This window comes from Sipha flava, unplaced genomic scaffold (genome assembly GCF_003268045.1).
Source record: "Sipha flava isolate LNK unplaced genomic scaffold, YSA_version1 1_pilon_pilon, whole genome shotgun sequence".
In the NCBI taxonomy this organism is placed as follows: domain Eukaryota; kingdom Metazoa; phylum Arthropoda; class Insecta; order Hemiptera; family Aphididae; genus Sipha; species Sipha flava.
In genome coordinates, this window is record NW_020272783.1 from 4,581,970 (window position 1) to 4,601,101 (window position 19,132).

General features: G+C 27.0%; 4 protein-coding genes across 5 annotated transcripts; 3 read left to right on the top strand and 1 right to left on the bottom strand.

Annotated features, from left to right (window-relative positions):
• Positions 1-4,492: 4,492 nt before the first annotated feature.
• Positions 4,493-6,453, top strand: LOC112682140 (wee1-like protein kinase). The gene is made up of 2 exons (XM_025552647.1): positions 4,493-4,581; positions 4,766-6,453. The coding sequence occupies exon 2, from the start codon at positions 4,777-4,779 to the stop codon at positions 6,334-6,336; it is 1,560 nt and encodes a 519-aa protein (XP_025408432.1). The 5' UTR covers positions 4,493-4,581; positions 4,766-4,776; the 3' UTR covers positions 6,337-6,453.
• A 2,645-nt stretch (positions 6,454-9,098) lies between these two features.
• Positions 9,099-14,500, top strand: LOC112681992 (corepressor interacting with RBPJ 1). Of its 2 annotated transcripts, none has more exons than XM_025552408.1 (7): positions 9,099-9,299; positions 11,743-11,837; positions 11,909-12,058; positions 12,397-12,497; positions 12,624-12,799; positions 13,152-13,228; positions 13,333-13,557. In XM_025552408.1, the coding sequence occupies exons 1-7, from the start codon at positions 9,228-9,230 to the stop codon at positions 13,361-13,363; spliced, it is 702 nt and encodes a 233-aa protein (XP_025408193.1). In that variant the 5' UTR covers positions 9,099-9,227; the 3' UTR covers positions 13,364-13,557. The 2 variants fall into 2 exon arrangements, with proteins under 2 accessions (XP_025408193.1, XP_025408192.1); XM_025552407.1 differs by lacking the exon at positions 13,333-13,557 and adding an exon at positions 14,351-14,500 and having other exon boundaries at positions 9,100-9,299.
• A 312-nt stretch (positions 14,501-14,812) lies between these two features.
• LOC112682086 (caspase-3-like) lies at positions 14,813-17,106 on the bottom strand. Its single transcript, XM_025552557.1, has 8 exons — positions 16,760-17,106; positions 16,542-16,687; positions 16,039-16,180; positions 15,803-15,970; positions 15,511-15,740; positions 15,295-15,446; positions 15,058-15,167; positions 14,813-14,976 (listed from the first exon to the last, which is right to left on the bottom strand). Exons 1-8 carry the CDS (start codon positions 16,892-16,894, stop codon positions 14,848-14,850), a joined length of 1,212 nt encoding a protein of 403 aa, XP_025408342.1. The 5' UTR covers positions 16,895-17,106; the 3' UTR covers positions 14,813-14,847.
• Positions 17,107-17,244: 138 nt separating this feature from the next.
• Positions 17,245-19,098, top strand: LOC112682087 (glucose-fructose oxidoreductase domain-containing protein 1). Its single transcript, XM_025552558.1, has 2 exons — positions 17,245-17,375; positions 17,904-19,098. The coding sequence occupies exons 1-2, from the start codon at positions 17,345-17,347 to the stop codon at positions 19,025-19,027; spliced, it is 1,155 nt and encodes a 384-aa protein (XP_025408343.1). The 5' UTR covers positions 17,245-17,344; the 3' UTR covers positions 19,028-19,098.
• Positions 19,099-19,132: the final 34 nt, after the last annotated feature.

Here is a 19,132-nt window from a genome sequence, read left to right on the forward strand (position 1 = left end):
AAATTTGAAAACCTATATATTATTTACTATCTATTAAAATAACGAATAGGTAAGTAGGTTACCAAGACATTTTTTTAATTGTTTAACAATTTATTATTACTGACTTGTAAAAATGGTCGGTATGGTCCGGTATGAATGTCACTCAAATCTTTTGGCCTTGGAATTATACCATCAGACCGTACTTTTTTTACCAATACAGGCAATTCGACAGTCGATGTATTATCCTATTCTTGTTCATGGATAGGATTAATTTTATTTTTAAAATTGAATACATCAAAAACTTTTTTTTATCCATTTTATACAATCAATAAATTTAAATCACTAAATGTATGACCAAACATAAGTACAAAACGCAAAAACAATTAAAACTATCTTTTAACATATCAGCAACGATTAGTAGCAATGGTCAGTTATGATAAAAATACCATAGAATAATCAATAAATAGATACGTTTCCCTGGCACCACAATGTTGAAAAATCCATAATTTTTTTTGTGCCATTAATTGTACCATAATTTGTACCAATTTGTACCACTCATTACAAAATTTTTACCAACGAATTTCCCATAGAAAAATCGATTTCTCTCTACGGTGCCAGGGAAACGTTTTCCACGGAAAATTGAATAAGATATTTTACTTTATTATATCGTATTACGTGAGTGTGTGTGTTTTTTTTACCAATTGAATAAAATCGTATTAACATCCAAATTTCGGACTCGTAGAACAACAAAATCAGAATTTATATGATCGTAAATAATATTTTGTAGGTTGAAAACCCGCAAATATCATTAACTGTTATGAAATATATAACATAATACAGTATAATAAATATTACCAACAATATTATTGTACGCTAAAATAGGCACATATTTTGTTAAGTTATTAATAATTATATATTTGATTGAACTTGTGAATATTTATCAATCAAGGATTTGACGTTACTACTAGGTATTACTTTCTATGATAATTCTATGGCAATAATTGTGCTTCGTGTACGGTATGAAGGAATTTCTATAGTTGAAATGTTTGTTAAAAGACTTTTAATAACATTATTGGTAGAAAACTGATTTTTATATAAATTATATGAACGTCGGCTGTTTAAAATTAAAACATGATATGACTTATACAAAGCGTTATCATTTAGCCCCCGACGACGTTTATCGCATGTTTAAAAAATTCCAATAGTATTGATTAACATTATTTCTACATCTCACAATGGGTACGGTCTTATATTTATTAATTAACGATTAATTTATCTGTGTAAAATGTTAAAGAGATGTATTAAGTCGATTATCTGAATCAATACAATAATTTATACATTAATAGATAAAAATAAGTTTAAATAGTTTTTATTAGTCAAATTTATCAATAAATAGTAAATTTCGATGGCATACAAGTTGCTTGTTTATTTTTATTCCAGTTTATTTCCTAGAAAAATATGACAATAAGCGAGGATGGGGAATTTCATAATTTTAATATAAAATATCTATGTTATCTACACTATTGTTATTTAACAATGTTACTTAGGTAAGGTAAGTTTGGTAAGGTTAAATATACCTATGCCACATATTTTGATATCAATTATTAATCATTAAACTATTTAAACTTATTTTTATCTATTAATGTATAAATTATTGTATTGATTCAGATAATCGACTTAATACATCTCTGTAACATTTTACACAGATAAATTAATCGTTAATTAATAAATATAAGACCGTACCCATTGTGAGATGTAGAAATAATGTTAATCAATACTATTGGAATTTTTTAAACATGCGATAAACGTCGTCGGGGGCTAAATGATAACGCTTTGTATGTAAATTTGGATGTTAATACGATTTTATTCAATTGGTAAAAAAAAACACACACTCACGTAATACGATATAATAAAGTAAAATATCTTATTCAATTTTCCGTGGAAAACGTTTCCCTGGCACCGTAGAGAGAAATCGATTTTTCTATGGGAAATTCGTTGGTAAAAATTTTGTAATGAGTGGTACAAATTGGTACAAATTATGGTACAATTAATGGCACAAAAAAAATTATGGATTTTTCAACATTGTGGTGCCAGGGAAACGTACCTTCAATAAATGCATTATGCAATAGCCATTAGCCAATAACAACAATTTCACGGAACATAGGTAGGTACGCATTACCCACAGTCTTAATCTAAAAATAGATTTATCGTAAATATTGTATCCACATATGTTATATCATGATTTTATCACAAATAACACTTTAACTATAATTTGGAAAAAAAATGTTGACTATAGTTTAATCAACATGGAATATTTTACTGTGGGGCTAAATTGCAGTCAGGGGACTAAGCCCCCTCTAGGCCCCCCACTAGTTGCGCTAATGCTCGTTGGACCACTGACAATACATTATCCTATCCGAGGACCAAAAGGACGATGGACAAATTTCCATCATCGCAACCTACTCCATACCACTGACTTATCCCTTTAATAAAATAATAAAAAATACAATTTTTTTATTATCAACATTTTTTATTTATTTTTATTCACGATACAGCTTCAACATCTAAGATTATTAGCTTACGAAAATACATATTATATATTAAATCTACATGAGTTGAATATAATGATTTGCTTAAATTAAGTTATACTATATTATTATAAGTTATAATATATATTTAATATTACTTTTATTAAAGTAGATATTTTCCAAAAAATATAGATATATATATTACTAGCTGTCCCGACACGGCGTTGCCCGCGTATTCGTTGGTTTTTTGGCATTTTCGTAGGCCATGTATTAGTGTTATTATGTATGAGAAAATTTAAAAGTAATAGGTAAAGTATCTAAATTTTGAAATTAAGTACAAACCAACATTATATTTTCTGAATTTACGTCGTACGGAACTTCGCATTTTATACCTTTGAACATTTCTCGAAAATTCAATAACTTTCTTCATTACAACAATTGCAATGCAAAAAATAATATTGAGATAAAAACTATCCTATATATTTATTACAATAATTGTAATGCAAAAAATAATATTAAGATAAAAACCATAGGTTAGGTTAGTTATATAATTCTCGGAACAATTCATATCTACACGCCGCCGACGATAAAACACAAGCAATAGAAAAAAGGTCAGATTACAGGTAGCTATATAGATACTGTCACGGTCGGTCACGGGAAAACCCGAAATACACCATGCAATTATACACATTTATTAAAAAGTTAATTAAAATATTTAAAATATTAAAAAATTTGAAAAAAAAACTATCCTATATTTTAAGTTGGACCAAATTACACACGGTGTAAAAAATTTCATCAAAATCGGTTCAGTAGTTTCGGAGATTATCGCGAACATACATCGTGACACGAAATTTTTATATATACAGATTAAATTAATGCGTATCAAAATTGAAGTAAAATATTTTACTTTTAGATTAGACTATAGAGAAAAAACTTAGCGATAGCAAAAATAAATAATTCTATTTTTATATATATTATATTAACAATAGAGTGGTGTATCTATTTATTAAGTACATATATTATTTTATTCTTTGATTCATGGTAACTGATGCGCATGAAAGAGTTATATAATTGTATTGTAAGTATTTTTTATAAAACAAAATATAGAGAAGTTGTTATACGATCCACTTCACCACTGATTATAAATTAAAATAACAAAATATTTTTTTTCGTTGCTCCCTAAGTTCATTGACCATTGTTATGTACCGGGGGGGGGAGGTAATAGGTAGACATACACGAGCGGATTTTATAACGGATTTGGTCTCTGACGGATTAAATCCTCTAAAAAGTCCTATCGTGTGTGGTGTTCTAAGGATTCAATCCGGCAGATTTAAAATCCAACGGATTTAGTCCAACGGTTCAAGTCTCTCGCTTTGCCACAGACTAAAAGACCAGGTCCGGCGGACCACGGACCTTGATAAGAAATTTTTGTTTTATTGATAACTGTTGTAGTCCGTCGCATAAATCCGTAGATCTTTCAGAACGTCTTGAAAGACCAAAGGACTAGGTCCTCAGCATAAAAATCAACGGATTTCCTCCACTAACCAGCGGACATGGTCCGCTGGTGGATTCGCTCCGCGAAAAATAGCGGACTTTTATTTTCACGTTAGTGGACACGTTAAAGGATCTAGTCCGACGGACCAAATCTTTCAAGGACCTAAGGATTTAGTCCGTCAGACCAAATCCGTTATAAAATCAGCTCGTGTATGTCTACCTAATGGTAGTGTGTGTGTACAATTAAAATTTTATATTTACCATACTGATCTTTTTGTAGTTTGGCGCCACCATAAACAAAATAACCACCTAGTTATTATATAGTAAAATAAAAAAGTTTAATGGAATTTTTGATTTCGAAAATAAATATATTTTTGGTTGATCCTTCATATTATTACGTTGAGCCCTATCATTTTGATTTTTTAGTTTCTAATATCTTTGGAAGATCTTTTATCATCGGTGATAACTTATCATACATTTCAATGATTTTCCCTCGCAACTCGAAGCTATAAATTATAATTATGTTTACTGCGAAAGTATAAACCGACATCAATAATGACCACGTAGGAGCCTAAATCACGTATGTTATTTGAATATTTTATTTTTAACGCCGGTTTTTATTTTCAGAATGAAATATGAATTTATGTTTCGTTTATTGTTGATTCATTTAATCTATGATTATTGATTTACTCTTATTTAGTTTTAACTTTAAATTACAGTATTTTTATTTGAAATTTAGTGCATATGATTTATTTTGTTGGCAGGTGTCTACGATATGGACCCCAACAATGATAGTAAGGTGGAATGCGATGATGAGTCTTTTTTCGTTCAAAAAATGAGAAGACTCAGTTTTGAAGCTGACAAGGATGAACTGGAGACGATAGCCACTACTTGTCCACAATCACCACCTAATAGATCTCTGTTGATTACACCTGAGGTCGGTGTGAATTCTTCTACACCATTTCTTCAACCCAGGGTCTTACACAAATTGCAACCACAAAGAGGGCAGTCACCGTTGAGTGACGAATCTATTCATACTAATAAATTTCGCTTGTCCATCAATCCATTTACACCAACAGGCATCAATATATTAAAAAACAAAAATCGCAAAAAATTGAGTATGGACGAAAATAGTAGTTCCCTTAGTAGTGAATACTCTAGTCATAATAGCAGTAGTAACCTATCTACTCCGCCCAACAATAAGACTGTAACCTCCATCAATCCAGTCATCAGAGATCTTATGAACGAAGGTGAAGTAACCAATGTTAGTATATATGAATTGCAAACTTCACGATTCAATGAAGAGTTTAGAATGGATGATTTTATCGCTACTGGTGCTTTTGGTGAGGTATTCAAGTGTACAAATTTATTAGATGGAATTTCATATGCTATTAAAAAAACCAAGAAGACAATATATAAAAGCCAAGAGTATTTTATTCGTAAAGAAGTATATGCACACTCAGTGATAAGACGTCATCCAAATATTGTCTCGTATTTCACAGCATGGCATGAGGGAGGCCATATTTATATTCAAACAGAATTTTGTAATGGTGGTACTCTAGAACGTATGATTCATGAATCTGATCATTTGTTTTGTGATAGTGCTCTAAGACGACTGTTATGCCATATATGCAAAGGTCTTGCTCACATTCATTCAAAAAAGCTTGCTCATTTAGACATAAAAGCAGCTAATATACTGATATGCCATACACAAGGTGCATTGCTATTTGCTGAAGATATAGATGATGATGAAACAATTGATAATGATATTATATATAAGATTGGAGATTTTGGGCATGCAGTATGTGTTGAAAATGTTCAGAGCATTGAAGATGGAGATTGCCGTTATTTACCTAAAGAAATATTACGTGATGATTATTCTCAGTTACAGAAAGCTGATGTATTTTCAACTGCACTGACTGTGTATGAAGCAGCAACTAAAAAAGATTTACCTAAAAATGGACCAGAATGGCATCACTTAAGGGATGGTGGATTTTCATTACCCCAAAGTCCAGTCTTTAGTACAGGACTAGAAAAAATGTTGAAAAAAATGGTTGATTTGAATCCTTCAAATAGGCCAAATGCTTCAACAGTTTTTAATCTTTTGCTTAACAGAGGAATGGCTGCTATTAAACAACAGCAAGATGAAATGGAATTATGGAAATTAAGCTCAAATTTTCTATGCTATTCTGTTGAAACTCAAACACCAACAAAAAAAACTATTGGACAGAGAAAGTATGAAAACTTAAAAATGTACCGTTCTAGAAAAGAAAGAAAAAATGAAAGATTAGTTGGAAGAAAAATGATCAGATCATGTAGTAATCCTAATGTTTAACTTTTTTAAACTAAATAATATTTATTTAATTTTTAACTAATTGTTTTCTTTATTTTTATTTTCAAGTAAAGAGATTGTCTAATACTCATGAGGTAGTAGAAGAAAAAATATTTAATTTTTAGTTGCTACCTTCAATTTTTTTTTTATTATTATTATTATTATTATTATTATTATTAATATAGTTTTGTAGCATTATTGTATATTATATCACTGTTTTAGGATATGACAATTATTTTCAAATATATTAAGTACTTAACTAATGTTTGAGAATCGCAAAGAATTTTAAAGCCTAATTACTAACACCTATTTATAAACTACTTTTCTATACATCAACATGTTTTGATTTAATAACTATTTAACAATTATTTTTGACTGTATTTGCAAACATAATTATTGAGTACAAATATAGCTGAACTTTTAAGCTGTTTTTTCAAATTGCGTATTTTTGCATGTATAAGTACCAAATGGTACTCTCAAAAAAGTTAATCAAACTTCCTTTAGAAATTATGGTTAAAAATACTTATACCAAATCAGTTATACATTGGGTAAGACACATTACACATGTTCAACTTATAAGTTTATATTAATATATTATATAGAATTAAAATTAATCAGCCAATCTACTTGCTGTGCAACGTGTTTACGATAGAGATTTATATTCCCTTATAATTGGATTGATTTAATTTTTACCTATTGTTAACTTAAACCTAAATAACACTATAACTTGAGATTAAATCCAACTTCAATTAAATATCTACCTGCAGGTATTTTATTTTTATTTTACTAATCATACATATTTTCATTGTTCTATATTTTATTCTACTTAAGATGTCATATGAATTAAGACTACCTATATACCTAGCTCTTTCAATTCAATCTCTATTTTGTAAGTGAGAAAACCATCCATTAAATTATTAAATTATAATAAAAAACTTAAAGAGCTACTCACTTTTATCACCCAAAATCCAATGTGTTTCTTAAATAAGTTTTAGGAATTGAAAAAGTTTCAATCATTATTGTTAAAACAGATAGTAAATACTGATCAATGAAAATTTAACATCTCGCGACAAATTAATATTAATTATTGAGTGATCCATACACTATACGCAGTGCTACATTTAGATAAGTCGCTCAGGACAAATATTTTACAGGCACCCACACCCATTAAAAAAAAAAAAACAAACAATAATAGTAAATTAAGTTATAGGTAACTGATATTTAATTACTTAGTCGTAGTCACAATCTGACAGATTACAAATTTACATTTTAAATCGTGTTTACTGTTCAACAGCCAGACTAGGCCATTATATTCTACGTAAAATCAATCAAGATTATCAAATAAATAATTTTATGGTCGTTCAATATTATTTTTGCCCATTAACTTAAATATATTATGACTATATATATAACGCAGAATGGCCTCAGTAATTTAGCATCAAGTACTGTTTTTACAATATAACTAGCCTCTAGGCATGAAACAGTGGCGGTCAAATGATTTTTTTAATGGGGGGAGGGATGTAGCTGATCAAACTATGTATAAAAACATTTATTTTTAAACATGAAAATTATATTATAATAATGATATTTATATTATTAAATCTATTTTTCTGGTTTTTTGCTAATTCATCCAGTACTTCGTCTGCAGTTATATTGACAACCCCATGACGAACAGCCATAGTGGCTAAACCATTGAGACGACTCTGAAATAATATAATTATACAATTCATATAATAATATAATATATTATGCTAAGCATTAAATACTAAATTTAAATTTCATATATTCTTATAATTTAACTATAAAAGAAATGAAAAAAACCTAAAAAGTTTGTTCAATTAATATTTTAGTGTTTTATGTTTACTGTTAATTTTATTCCAACCTAGAGACTGTATAATAACTAATAAGTACAGTATATTTATTTTTTTAAATAGAAAATAGATGAATACCTATATTATATTATGTATAATATGGATGAAATATAAGTATTAAAAAAAAGGTCATGGAAAGGATCTATCCCCCCCCCCCGTTTGACCGCCACTGGCAAACAAAAAAAATGTTTATGTGCTTCTACAATTTTGGCACCCAGGGTAATGCCCCTTTTGCCTTTCCTTGAATGCGCTTCTAACTATACGGAATTGATGAAAAAAACATTGTAATTTAATTTTATTAAACTTTTTCTTATATAAGATAAATTATTTACACATTAAACATGTTAAAATGTATAGTATAATTTAAAAAAAATTTCCTACCAAGAAAAGAAACAACGTTAATACGCCATAAGACGAAATAATAAGCGAATTAAGTTTCACATATATTTTGATACAATATATTCAGTTAACTTTCTTTAAGTTATGTTGTTAATAATTATTTTTCTGATTAAAATCGAACCAGTGCATTTTATAAAGAATTTTCATTGAACGACAAATAATGTTTTTCTCAAAATAGTCAATGTAATACCCATGATATAATAATTATTATAATAATTTATTATATCATGGTACGATTATAGTATTACACGTTTGTTTCGCATTATTTCGCCCAATCTTTCAAAATATTGTCGACAGAGTATAATCACTGGACAACATTTGTGTCGCCTTGTTAATTAGTTAAAAAATGCACTGGATCAAACTAATGACACTGCAAAAAAAACCGTTATAGTATAACGGTTATACTAATATTTGAACGTACAATGGAATATAATAATAATTACTGTTACTATGGAGGGAGACTCCCACTGGGAGTAGATAGCTGTTATCACAACAGAAAGCTTTTTGCTTACAAATGGGCCTTTATTATTATTTTTTTTTATTAATGGGGGTTACAACTAATTCTAATTAAATAATAAATAAAATAAAACTGTTTTAATAAAGGCACCAACAAAATTTTTCAAAATGGGCAAGGGTTTCAACAATTATATGTGTAAAAAGTTTTTTCATCCAGCTTCAAGAGATAATTTAAAACGAGTAAGTATTTTTTATCATTCATTCATACCATAGATTTAATATACTTGTACATAATTATTAATTCAGTATAATATTAATTTATTTATAATTACACAATAGAGTTAGAAAGCTTTTTGGTATTTTATTTATATAAAACGTTATAATTTTTTTTATGTATCTTTTAAAATTCCTCAGGCTTGACTACATGTGAACTCGCTCATTGGCAACAATAATAATCAATTTTACGCCTATTAAATTTTGTTTTAAGAGATTCTTATTTCCTTCTATAATTGAAGAGTATCTGTTATCTTCATCTTAAAGTAGTCTTATATTCAGTCATCAATCAATAAGCTTGCTACCTTTCATCAAAAGACTTAAACATTTTATGAATTTCTCTCTTAATATATGAATAACAAATAATTTCACAAATTCAATTTGGATTTTGTTGTATTCATTCGCTATGTAAACACATTTGACTGGCTAACTATTTATAAGAAAAAATTATACATAGTTGTCCTATTTGATGTAGTCTAAGTGATTGATTGAGTTTGGAAATTTCAGTCTCCTCAAACAACAAATATTCATACCTGTTTCTTAAATTACATTTTTCAACATTTATTTTGAAATAGTTATTAATCAAATTTGGGTCTGATATTTCATATTTGGCCTTAATATCATCTGATATCCTTTTAGGCGCTAGTTTTTTCCTAATCTTTTCCAATTATAATTAATAATTATCTACTTATTATTACTTTATAAAAAAACTCTATGGTGTTTTATTTTAAACAAAGATTTATTATTACTTGTTGGTTCACAGCTGGGGTGACATGTCACCCAAGAGTTGAATGAATTTAGCTTAGGGGTGACACAAAATGTCCATTAAATAAGAAAAAAAAAAAGAAAATAATACATTTTTTCAAATAAAATCATATTTTTGCCATGTTAGCATACCTTTAAGTTGTTATCTTTATTTTTATTTAATCTTTAGGTCCGATAAACATATGCAGTATTTTAACCTGCAACAATGCTAAATTACTGATTATCTTATTGCTTTAACCAGTTATTAGTTAGTTATTCTACAGTCGCTATGTAGTATTATAGCTCATTAATTGTTAGCTCAAATAATTCTAAAATATATAGTTAAGATTACTTATTATTTTAGTGATTCAAGGTGACATAAATCTAAAAAAGTTGAGAACCACTGCTTTAAATAATCAAATTATAAGATGTCATGAATTTCAAAATATCCTCAATCTAAAAATTAAACTTAATTAATTAACTCATAGGCGTAAACTGGGGGGCAAGGGAGAAATTTCCCCTAAGAATAAATCAGGTAGGGCAGTGCACCTTCTGATATTTAACTTACATTGTTTTATAATAAGTACAAAACAGCTGGTTATAGCTATTACTATACAATTTTTTTTTTATAATCTTAATTTTCAATTTTCGCTTATCTAACATAATGTTAAAAATTGAATAATTTTATATAATAATATGATGTAGGTAGTAAAGCGGCATTTATCCACAAACAGGGTTGAACTAGGCCACCGGTTTAAATGATATTCAATGACATTTGCTAGTTTTGAAATTTACTGCAGGCTGTATAAAAGAGACGTTAGTTGCCAACCACTGTTCTAACTCAATTAAAATTAAATATGTATAAACATATTAAAATCAAATAATTTTTTATGCTGTAAAATTCATCTTAATAGGTAGGTCATTATATTAATATTATAGATAAGATATATTATGTGTAAACTAGATTTATTTAAGGTATAACATTAAATCTAAAAATATTCAAATATACCTGTCTGTAAATTGTTTTTTGAGTTACGAAAATTTATTTTTAGTTAAACAATAATTTGATTAGATACCTATTTATAAAGTTCCATTGAGGCCGTTCAAAATTATTTTGCCCAGGCCAAGCTATAAAGCTAGACCAATCCTGGCCGTGGACACCCTTTTCATTAGATATGTAATTAATAATAACACTAAAGTAGCTAATAACTAGCTTCCATGGCTAAGTATATGGTTATCCAGTTGAAATGTAATTTATTGTAAAATTCAGCCAAAAACCCAATCTTAAATATAAAAATTAAGTTTTATGTAATATACTAATCTATATAAATGGTCAAATATGTATATATTAAACTATATTTTTCATACAGACCTAAAAATTAAAACTTAAATACAATTTGCTAAAATGTTGTATAACTGTTATACCTCCTAACTATCAAACTATTCAGATATCATAATTTTGTTATTTGTTTTTAAACTATTTTTGGCTATTCTTCTGGAAGACCAAAAAATGTTGGAACAGGAATTTATTTTGTCCAATCCATCGGTTGTAAAAAAAATATTTCTATTATTGCTAAATTATTATGTGTTTAGATTAGGATCATATAATTTAGTTCTAATTCTCGAAGTATTAAAATCTTTACTTTTTATTATTTTAATTACATAGGTATGGATGGCTGAACAAAAATCAGTTAAAGATAAAAAACGCCAAGAAGAATTACGTCTTCAATATGAAAAAGAACAAGATCTCTATAATAATAAGTATAGTACATATTTTTTAGTGTTATTTATATTTTTATACATAAAATTATGCTACTTGTTTTATTTTCCAGAGCCCTACTTTCAAAAGAAAGTAAAGATAAGTTAAGTGTGAACTTTATGTATGAACCACCACCGGGTGCAAAAAAAGAAAGAGAGCGTGAAGATAACGAGCCAGAGTATAAATTTGAATGGCAAAGAAAATTTAACGCGCCTAGAGAAGAGTAAGAAATATTATAATATGGTGCATAAATGTACTTAAAAGATTTAATATCTAAATAAAATTATTGCAATATGAGTTAGTGTTAAATTTTATTAGGTTAATTCTTCTAATTACTATTTTCAATAATAATGTGATTTGGAGATTGTTTAACTTGTATTAGTTAAAAATTATTTTTAATTTTTAAAATAAGAAAAATAATAACCAAAATATTCTATGCTATTTTCAAAATATATGATACATTTTTTTTTTTACTTAACTTTTTATTTATAATTATTAAATAGAGTAAAATATCTGGATTTAATAGAAAATTCAATCATAGTATAACAATTCTTATTTTAGTTATTGCAAAGGTGATCAAGAAATTCGAGATCAGCCATTTGGTATTCAAGTGAGAAATGTTCGATGTATCAAATGCCATAAATGGGGTCATATTAATACTGGTACACATATTTTCATGCATTCATATGATTAAAATTGTATTTTGTTAAAAAAAAAAAATGTTTTTCTCATATATTCTTCTTCATCCTTGATTTATTTATAAATTTATAAATGTTTATATTTCATAGACAAAGAATGTCCCTTATTCAATCAAGCAAGTATATCAGAAGCTTTAACAGATGTGTCATCAGCAAATGGTACCAGTGCTAATATAAAAACACAAGAATTGATAAAACAAATGCGAGAAGATGGTTTGGCATTAAAAAAAAGTGCTGCTTCTACACAACAACAAATATCTTTTGGGGTAAGATAATTTTACTATATAATAATTATTTTAAATCAAAAAAATATTAAATATGTATGTATAATTTGAAGTACTCATGACAAGACTAAAATACTTTTAAATATTACAAAATATAATTTTATCTAATTTACTCAAAGAAGATTATATCTTAGAATGTTGTGATAGGAATATAAATAATTCAGGAAACTTCCATTTTTTAAAAATTGGGTCTTTTTAAGAAGTTTCAGTATTTAAAGATTCCTTTCATTAATTATTAAATATAAAACATCTATATTCTTTATACAGTGATCATTTTTATTTATGTTCTCCTTATAATTTTCTGATTAATGTCATATTATTATTTTATTTTTAGAATGGAGAAGACAGTGACACAGAACTGTTCATGTACGTGAAAACATTGTCTAGGAAGAAGAAAATGAAATTACTCAAGTATAACATTTGACTAATAATTGTTAAACTCTTAATTATAATTTATTTATCATGTTGACTGCCATACGGCCGCATAAAAATAATTACGTATTGATAATTTTTAGGCCGCTGGCTGCCGCACCATATCATTCGTAGGAAGCCATACAGCCGCGGGTTGCCGTAAATTCCCTACATTTTGGAATCATAATAAAAATGTTGGCACTGCAATTATACCTTTTTAATTCAAAATGTGAAATAGTGGAAGAAATTGCCATTCTATCAGTATATTGCACACCAATATACGATGTTTTTTAGTCATAATTTTTATTACTCCTACTGAACATCAAATTAAACAATATATTTTACTTAAAATTTCTAAAATAAATTTTTATTTTTAATAAAACTTAATAATTAAATATTGAGATCTTTAAAAATCTTATTTAATAAAATAAAAGAAAATGACCGTACCTTCTCAAACAATATATTTAAAATAAATTTCTATTTTTTTTTAAAAAATTTAAATATTAATCCTTTTTTTTATTAATTAAAACTTAAAACAATTATAACTTAAATTATGTTTGTTATTTGCTTAATTATTTTCATTTTTATGATTTTTCATAAAACAATCCACACACGTATACACATCACATTTCTTACACAAAGTTGTAACTCTTTTATCAATATAGTCTTCAACTTCACTAAAAGAACTGAAGTCGTCATATATGTCATCTAAAAGTTCCCGCATAACACTTGTCACAAACTTTAAATTGTTATGATCGAGAACTCATTTTTACAATATAAAAAAACTTAATAACAGTGGACAATTTGATATTAGCACGCTGGCGGCCATATGGCGTCTAATAAAACTACGTATTATAATAGTGCCATGAGGACGCCGGCAGCCGTACTATTATTATAATTTATCAATAATCTTCAAATGAAAATAAACCAATTGATATCAGAATCATATTTGTAGCCTTATTGGTTCTAATAATATCACTCGGTACATTTTATGAATTTTACCCGAAATATGCGTACAGCATTATAGAAATAAATGACTGTGAGGCCGCTGGCGGCCGTATGGGCAGTCAACGTTTTAAAATACTTAAATATTATCCAAAATAATTAATGTATATATTTTAGACGTTTGGATAGAATGGACAAAATTATGATGAAAGAACAAAAATTGATTTCAAAACGAGAAAAAAAATCCAAGAAAAAAAACAAAAACAAAAAACAAAGCAGTAGTAATAGTTCTGATGCATCTGATTAATTCAGTTTGATAATTTGTATTTTTTTTTCTTTTGTATGTAAATATATTTTGATATATTTATAATGTTATAACAAAATTATAATTGTAATTTGGTTATTAAATAAAGAATTCTCATTATAATATAATAATAATAATATATTTTTATGGACCCTTACTGATAACACAAATACATATACATTTAAAATAGGTTCTTATGTAACTTGATTTCAATTGAAATTATTGAATATATAAGAATATTCACTGAACACATATGGAAAAAAACATATTGAGAGAACATATTTTAAAAAAAGTACAAAATTAAATAAATTTATAAAAAAAATTCTAATTTTAAATAATCAGTAGGTATGTTTAAATAGTCTTTATTTGTTTATTGGTCAGAATTATCATCGTACAGACCCGGATTGAAGTAAAACTTCTTATTGAAGCCTCTATATGTCCACTCAGTTGTTTGAAATCCATGCTCTACACTGTTCAGCTTTCTAACTTCTGTGTCCACCTGGAATAAAGAATAAAAATAAGTTACACATAATAATAATAATCATGTTTTTTTTTAATTATAAAAGTCAATATAAATAACCATTTTCATCATTGAGTTCAAATCTAATTCCCAAGCATTTTCACTAATTACTTCACACAATTTTTGTACAAACCATGATCCCTCTACAGGATCACGTTTAGCATTATACCCTACAAAATAAAATATTGAGTTTAATGAAAAATATACAATAAACTTAGTTATTAAAAAATATATAAATTTATAAATTATGATTAATCCCTACAGTTATTATAGTTTTTCTTTTCTAAAAAAACATACCAGGTACAGTGGCGTTAGCTATAAATACATTTTCATATCGTCGGTTGACAATATGTCCAATAGAAGAATTAATAGTAGTGGTAGTACTATCATTCTGTAATTGATTATTACCATTATCAAATGATTTCCATCCATGATCACTATTACCTCCCCTATAAATATTATTAGTAAATATCTTATAAACAAAAATTTCAAATTAATTTTGTTTTGACTTACCGGCATGCTTGTACAAAAAACAATTTTGGTACATTTCTTTTAGATTTGTTGGGTTCAAATTGTTCAACTAACCAATCTGTATTAAATCTAACTCCATCTGCAGTAAGTATATCTGATGATCTGGTAGAATCTTTTCCAGCTTCACCATGACTCATAATAAAAACCACAATAGAATCAATTTTTGCCTTATTGCAGTTTTCAACAAACTGTTTTATAATTTCCTTCAATTCCTTTAAAAAAAATGTTATTTAATATAATGAAAAAAAACTAACATATGTAACTGGTTTTATACTTTTTCAGTTGAATCTACTTTCAGATCAATAACATATCCAAGACCTTTAAATAATTGCATTAAACTTGCAACATCTACATTTGAACCAGTTCTTTCTTCCTTATTTATAATTTTGTTTATATTGAGAATTAATGCATAACCTTTTGGATTTGATCCCATAGGATAGGCCTAACATATAAATATTTAGTTGAAAAATACAATAAAATATATTTGTTAAGTATTAAAATAAACCATACTCTGATAGGTAAATTTTCATCATTTACATCCATGCGTCGACGTTGAGGATGAATCTTGACATACGGCTTAACATTATTTAAATCAATATTACTTATTTCATTGTTTAATAAATCATCTGACTTATATTCAGTAGTTTCGATGCTGAAATGCATAAAACAAATAACTTTAACAAGAACTAATTTAATATAAAAACAGCATACTACAAATTTTATTTCGGTTTTCTTAACTAATTTATATGTAAGTTTACATAAGCTTTTACAAAACTGTAAACATTACAATTACAAATAAATTTAAGCAAATAGTATTTAAAAACAACAATAGCAGTAAAAACGTTAGGCAATAAATATAATTGATAGGTATAATCAAATAATAGCAATTGATGAATTAGGAACATTTCATCATTAAGTTCATAATTTAGCTATTAAGCTTTTAATGTAATTATATAAGATTTAAATTCAACAAATTTAAAAAACAAATGTTAAAAAATGATAATGAAATATACCTTGATTTTGAAGATAATATGATGTTGCGAGCTGTTATATTAGAGGTATCTTCCAATGTTCTACAAAGAGCTGAAAATGCTTTAGGTCCACGTCCTTGAATCACTTTATATAGATTACGTTTTTGAAGTTTTGTTTCCTTAGGTCGCTTTAAAAATGAAAAAATACTGAACATGATAAACAGGTACATGTGTATCAAAAAAGCTTAAGGAATTCATACCAAAACATAATCTTTCATCCATTTATTAATTATATTTTTCTCAAGTAAATTATTTACAATGGCTTCAACATTAGATGTAAAGTATACTAAATCTGACATATTATTGTTGATTAACTCTCGATGTTGTTTTTCCATTGTAAATGAGCAAAAGTAAGTATTTGAGCAATTGAACAAATTATGTACATATTAATACTAAAACTTAAGTAATTTTCATAAGCATTGTTCTTGAAAGGTAATATTTTGCAACACTAAGAAACAACAATTGACCATAATGTAAATTAGTAAGTAGCACGATTTTATTAAAAACCTAAATAATCACGTTAAAATCTAAATTAGTGACAATTGTTGTTATTCTATGGTTATTCTGTGGTTTTATGATTATTATCGTTTTATAATGATAATTGATAACAACTCAATACAAAAAAAAAAATGAATAAATTAAAATAGAATCTCCTTGAAATAAAATGTTATGCAGATTTTGTTAAAAAAGTTTAGAAGTCACTTGCTTTCAAATATTTAAATTTAAATTATTCATTTACTTTAAAAATATATAACATTTAGTATTATCATCTTCTCTTCAAAATAATGTTGCCAGGTATTGGTGTTTTTGGAACAGGTAATTTTGAATTGCATCTAATTATTTTAATGTTATTTATTAAATAATATAAATTTAAATTTATTATTTTATTAAATATACAGGATAAACCCTTTGAAATTTGAATTTAAATAGATACTTCTCATTTCTGATAGTAATAATAACTATCATAATTTAATGTTTAATCCAATAAATTAAGTTTTTACAATTTAATATAATAATTAATACTTTTAATTATTGACAAAAGGTATTATGATTAAGACATTTGGTTGTTCCTTGCAATATTTAAACATTATAATCATACCTTTATTAGGAATTATAGTTAAAAAAATTTTAAAATAATATACTTTCAAGTCATATTTATTTTTAACTTGTACTTAACTGTTTTTATTAATATTGTAATAATTTTTGTAGAAAATCCATGTTTATATAGAAACAAATTATTAAAATTCAATTAGATTTTAACTTTTTGGTAAAAATAAATAAATATAACTTTTAAATTATTCATAAATAAAAATTGTTTAACCAACATGTTCTATTTATTAACAGGCAAAGTAATTGAAATAATTGTCCCCTTTTTGCGTGATAAGGGTTTCAAAGTAGAAGCATTATGGGGTCGTACAATAAATGAAGCTGAAGAAGCTGCAAAACGTCTTCAAATACCTTATTGGACTAATAAAATTGACAATGTGCTTTTAAGGAAAGATGTCGATCTTATCTTCATAGTCTGCTCTCCTAATCTTCATGCACAAATTGCTGTTAAAGCATTAGGCATAGGAAAACATGTTCTGTGTGATAAACCAGCTGGTTTGTGTCAGAGTGAAGCAATCAAAATGGTTCATGCTGCACAGTATTATCCTTCACTTATCTCAGTTGTCAATCATAGCTTAAGATTCTTACCAGCATTTGTTCAAATGAAAAAACAGATCAGTGAAAATAGAATTGGAAATGTATTTTTATGTGATGTAAAAGTACAAATGGGTCGTTTGTATGGTGATAATTATAATTGGTTATGCGATAAAACTATGGGTGGTGGTGTTCTAACATTAGTTGGTAGCCATGTGATAGACCTTGTTACATATTTAACTGAACAAAAAGCTATTCGAGTACATGGTATTGTTAAAACATTTAATAAAGATTTTAAGTGCATGACTGGTGTTAGGCAAGTGACAAGTCCAGATTTTTGTACTTTTCAAATGGAAATGACTGACAGGTCTTTAGTTACAGTTACATTAAATAATCATTTATCTGGAACATATATACAAGAAGTACTCATGTGTGGTACTGAAGGTAATCTAGTAGTAAAAGGTGGAGACTTATATAAGGACAAAGATGAAGTACTGTACTTGGATGTAGAAGATATGCAAAAATCAGATACCATAAATGTGGTTTCTGCAGATATTATGCCCAGACCTTGTATGAAAGGTTTACTAAAAATGATAAGTGCTTTACGAGAGGCCTTTTTACCAGTTGAAGATAAAAGAGGTTGGGTTAAAGAACCGGTTTCATCTGCAGCGACTTTTGAGGATAGTTTGTATGTTCAGGCAGTGATTGATGCAATACGAGCTTCTAGTTCAAACAAAGAATGGATAAAAGTAGAAGTAATCACCGAAGAACCAGATCCAAATCCATTATTGAGTGCTGCTGTAAGAAAAAGTGGCATGTCTATGTAGATCATAAAAATATAAACAAAGTATAATTTAAGTGTTAAAATTGGCATTTTTACTTAAATAATTAATTTTTATTGTATACATTTTTAAAACAAAATATAATTATAT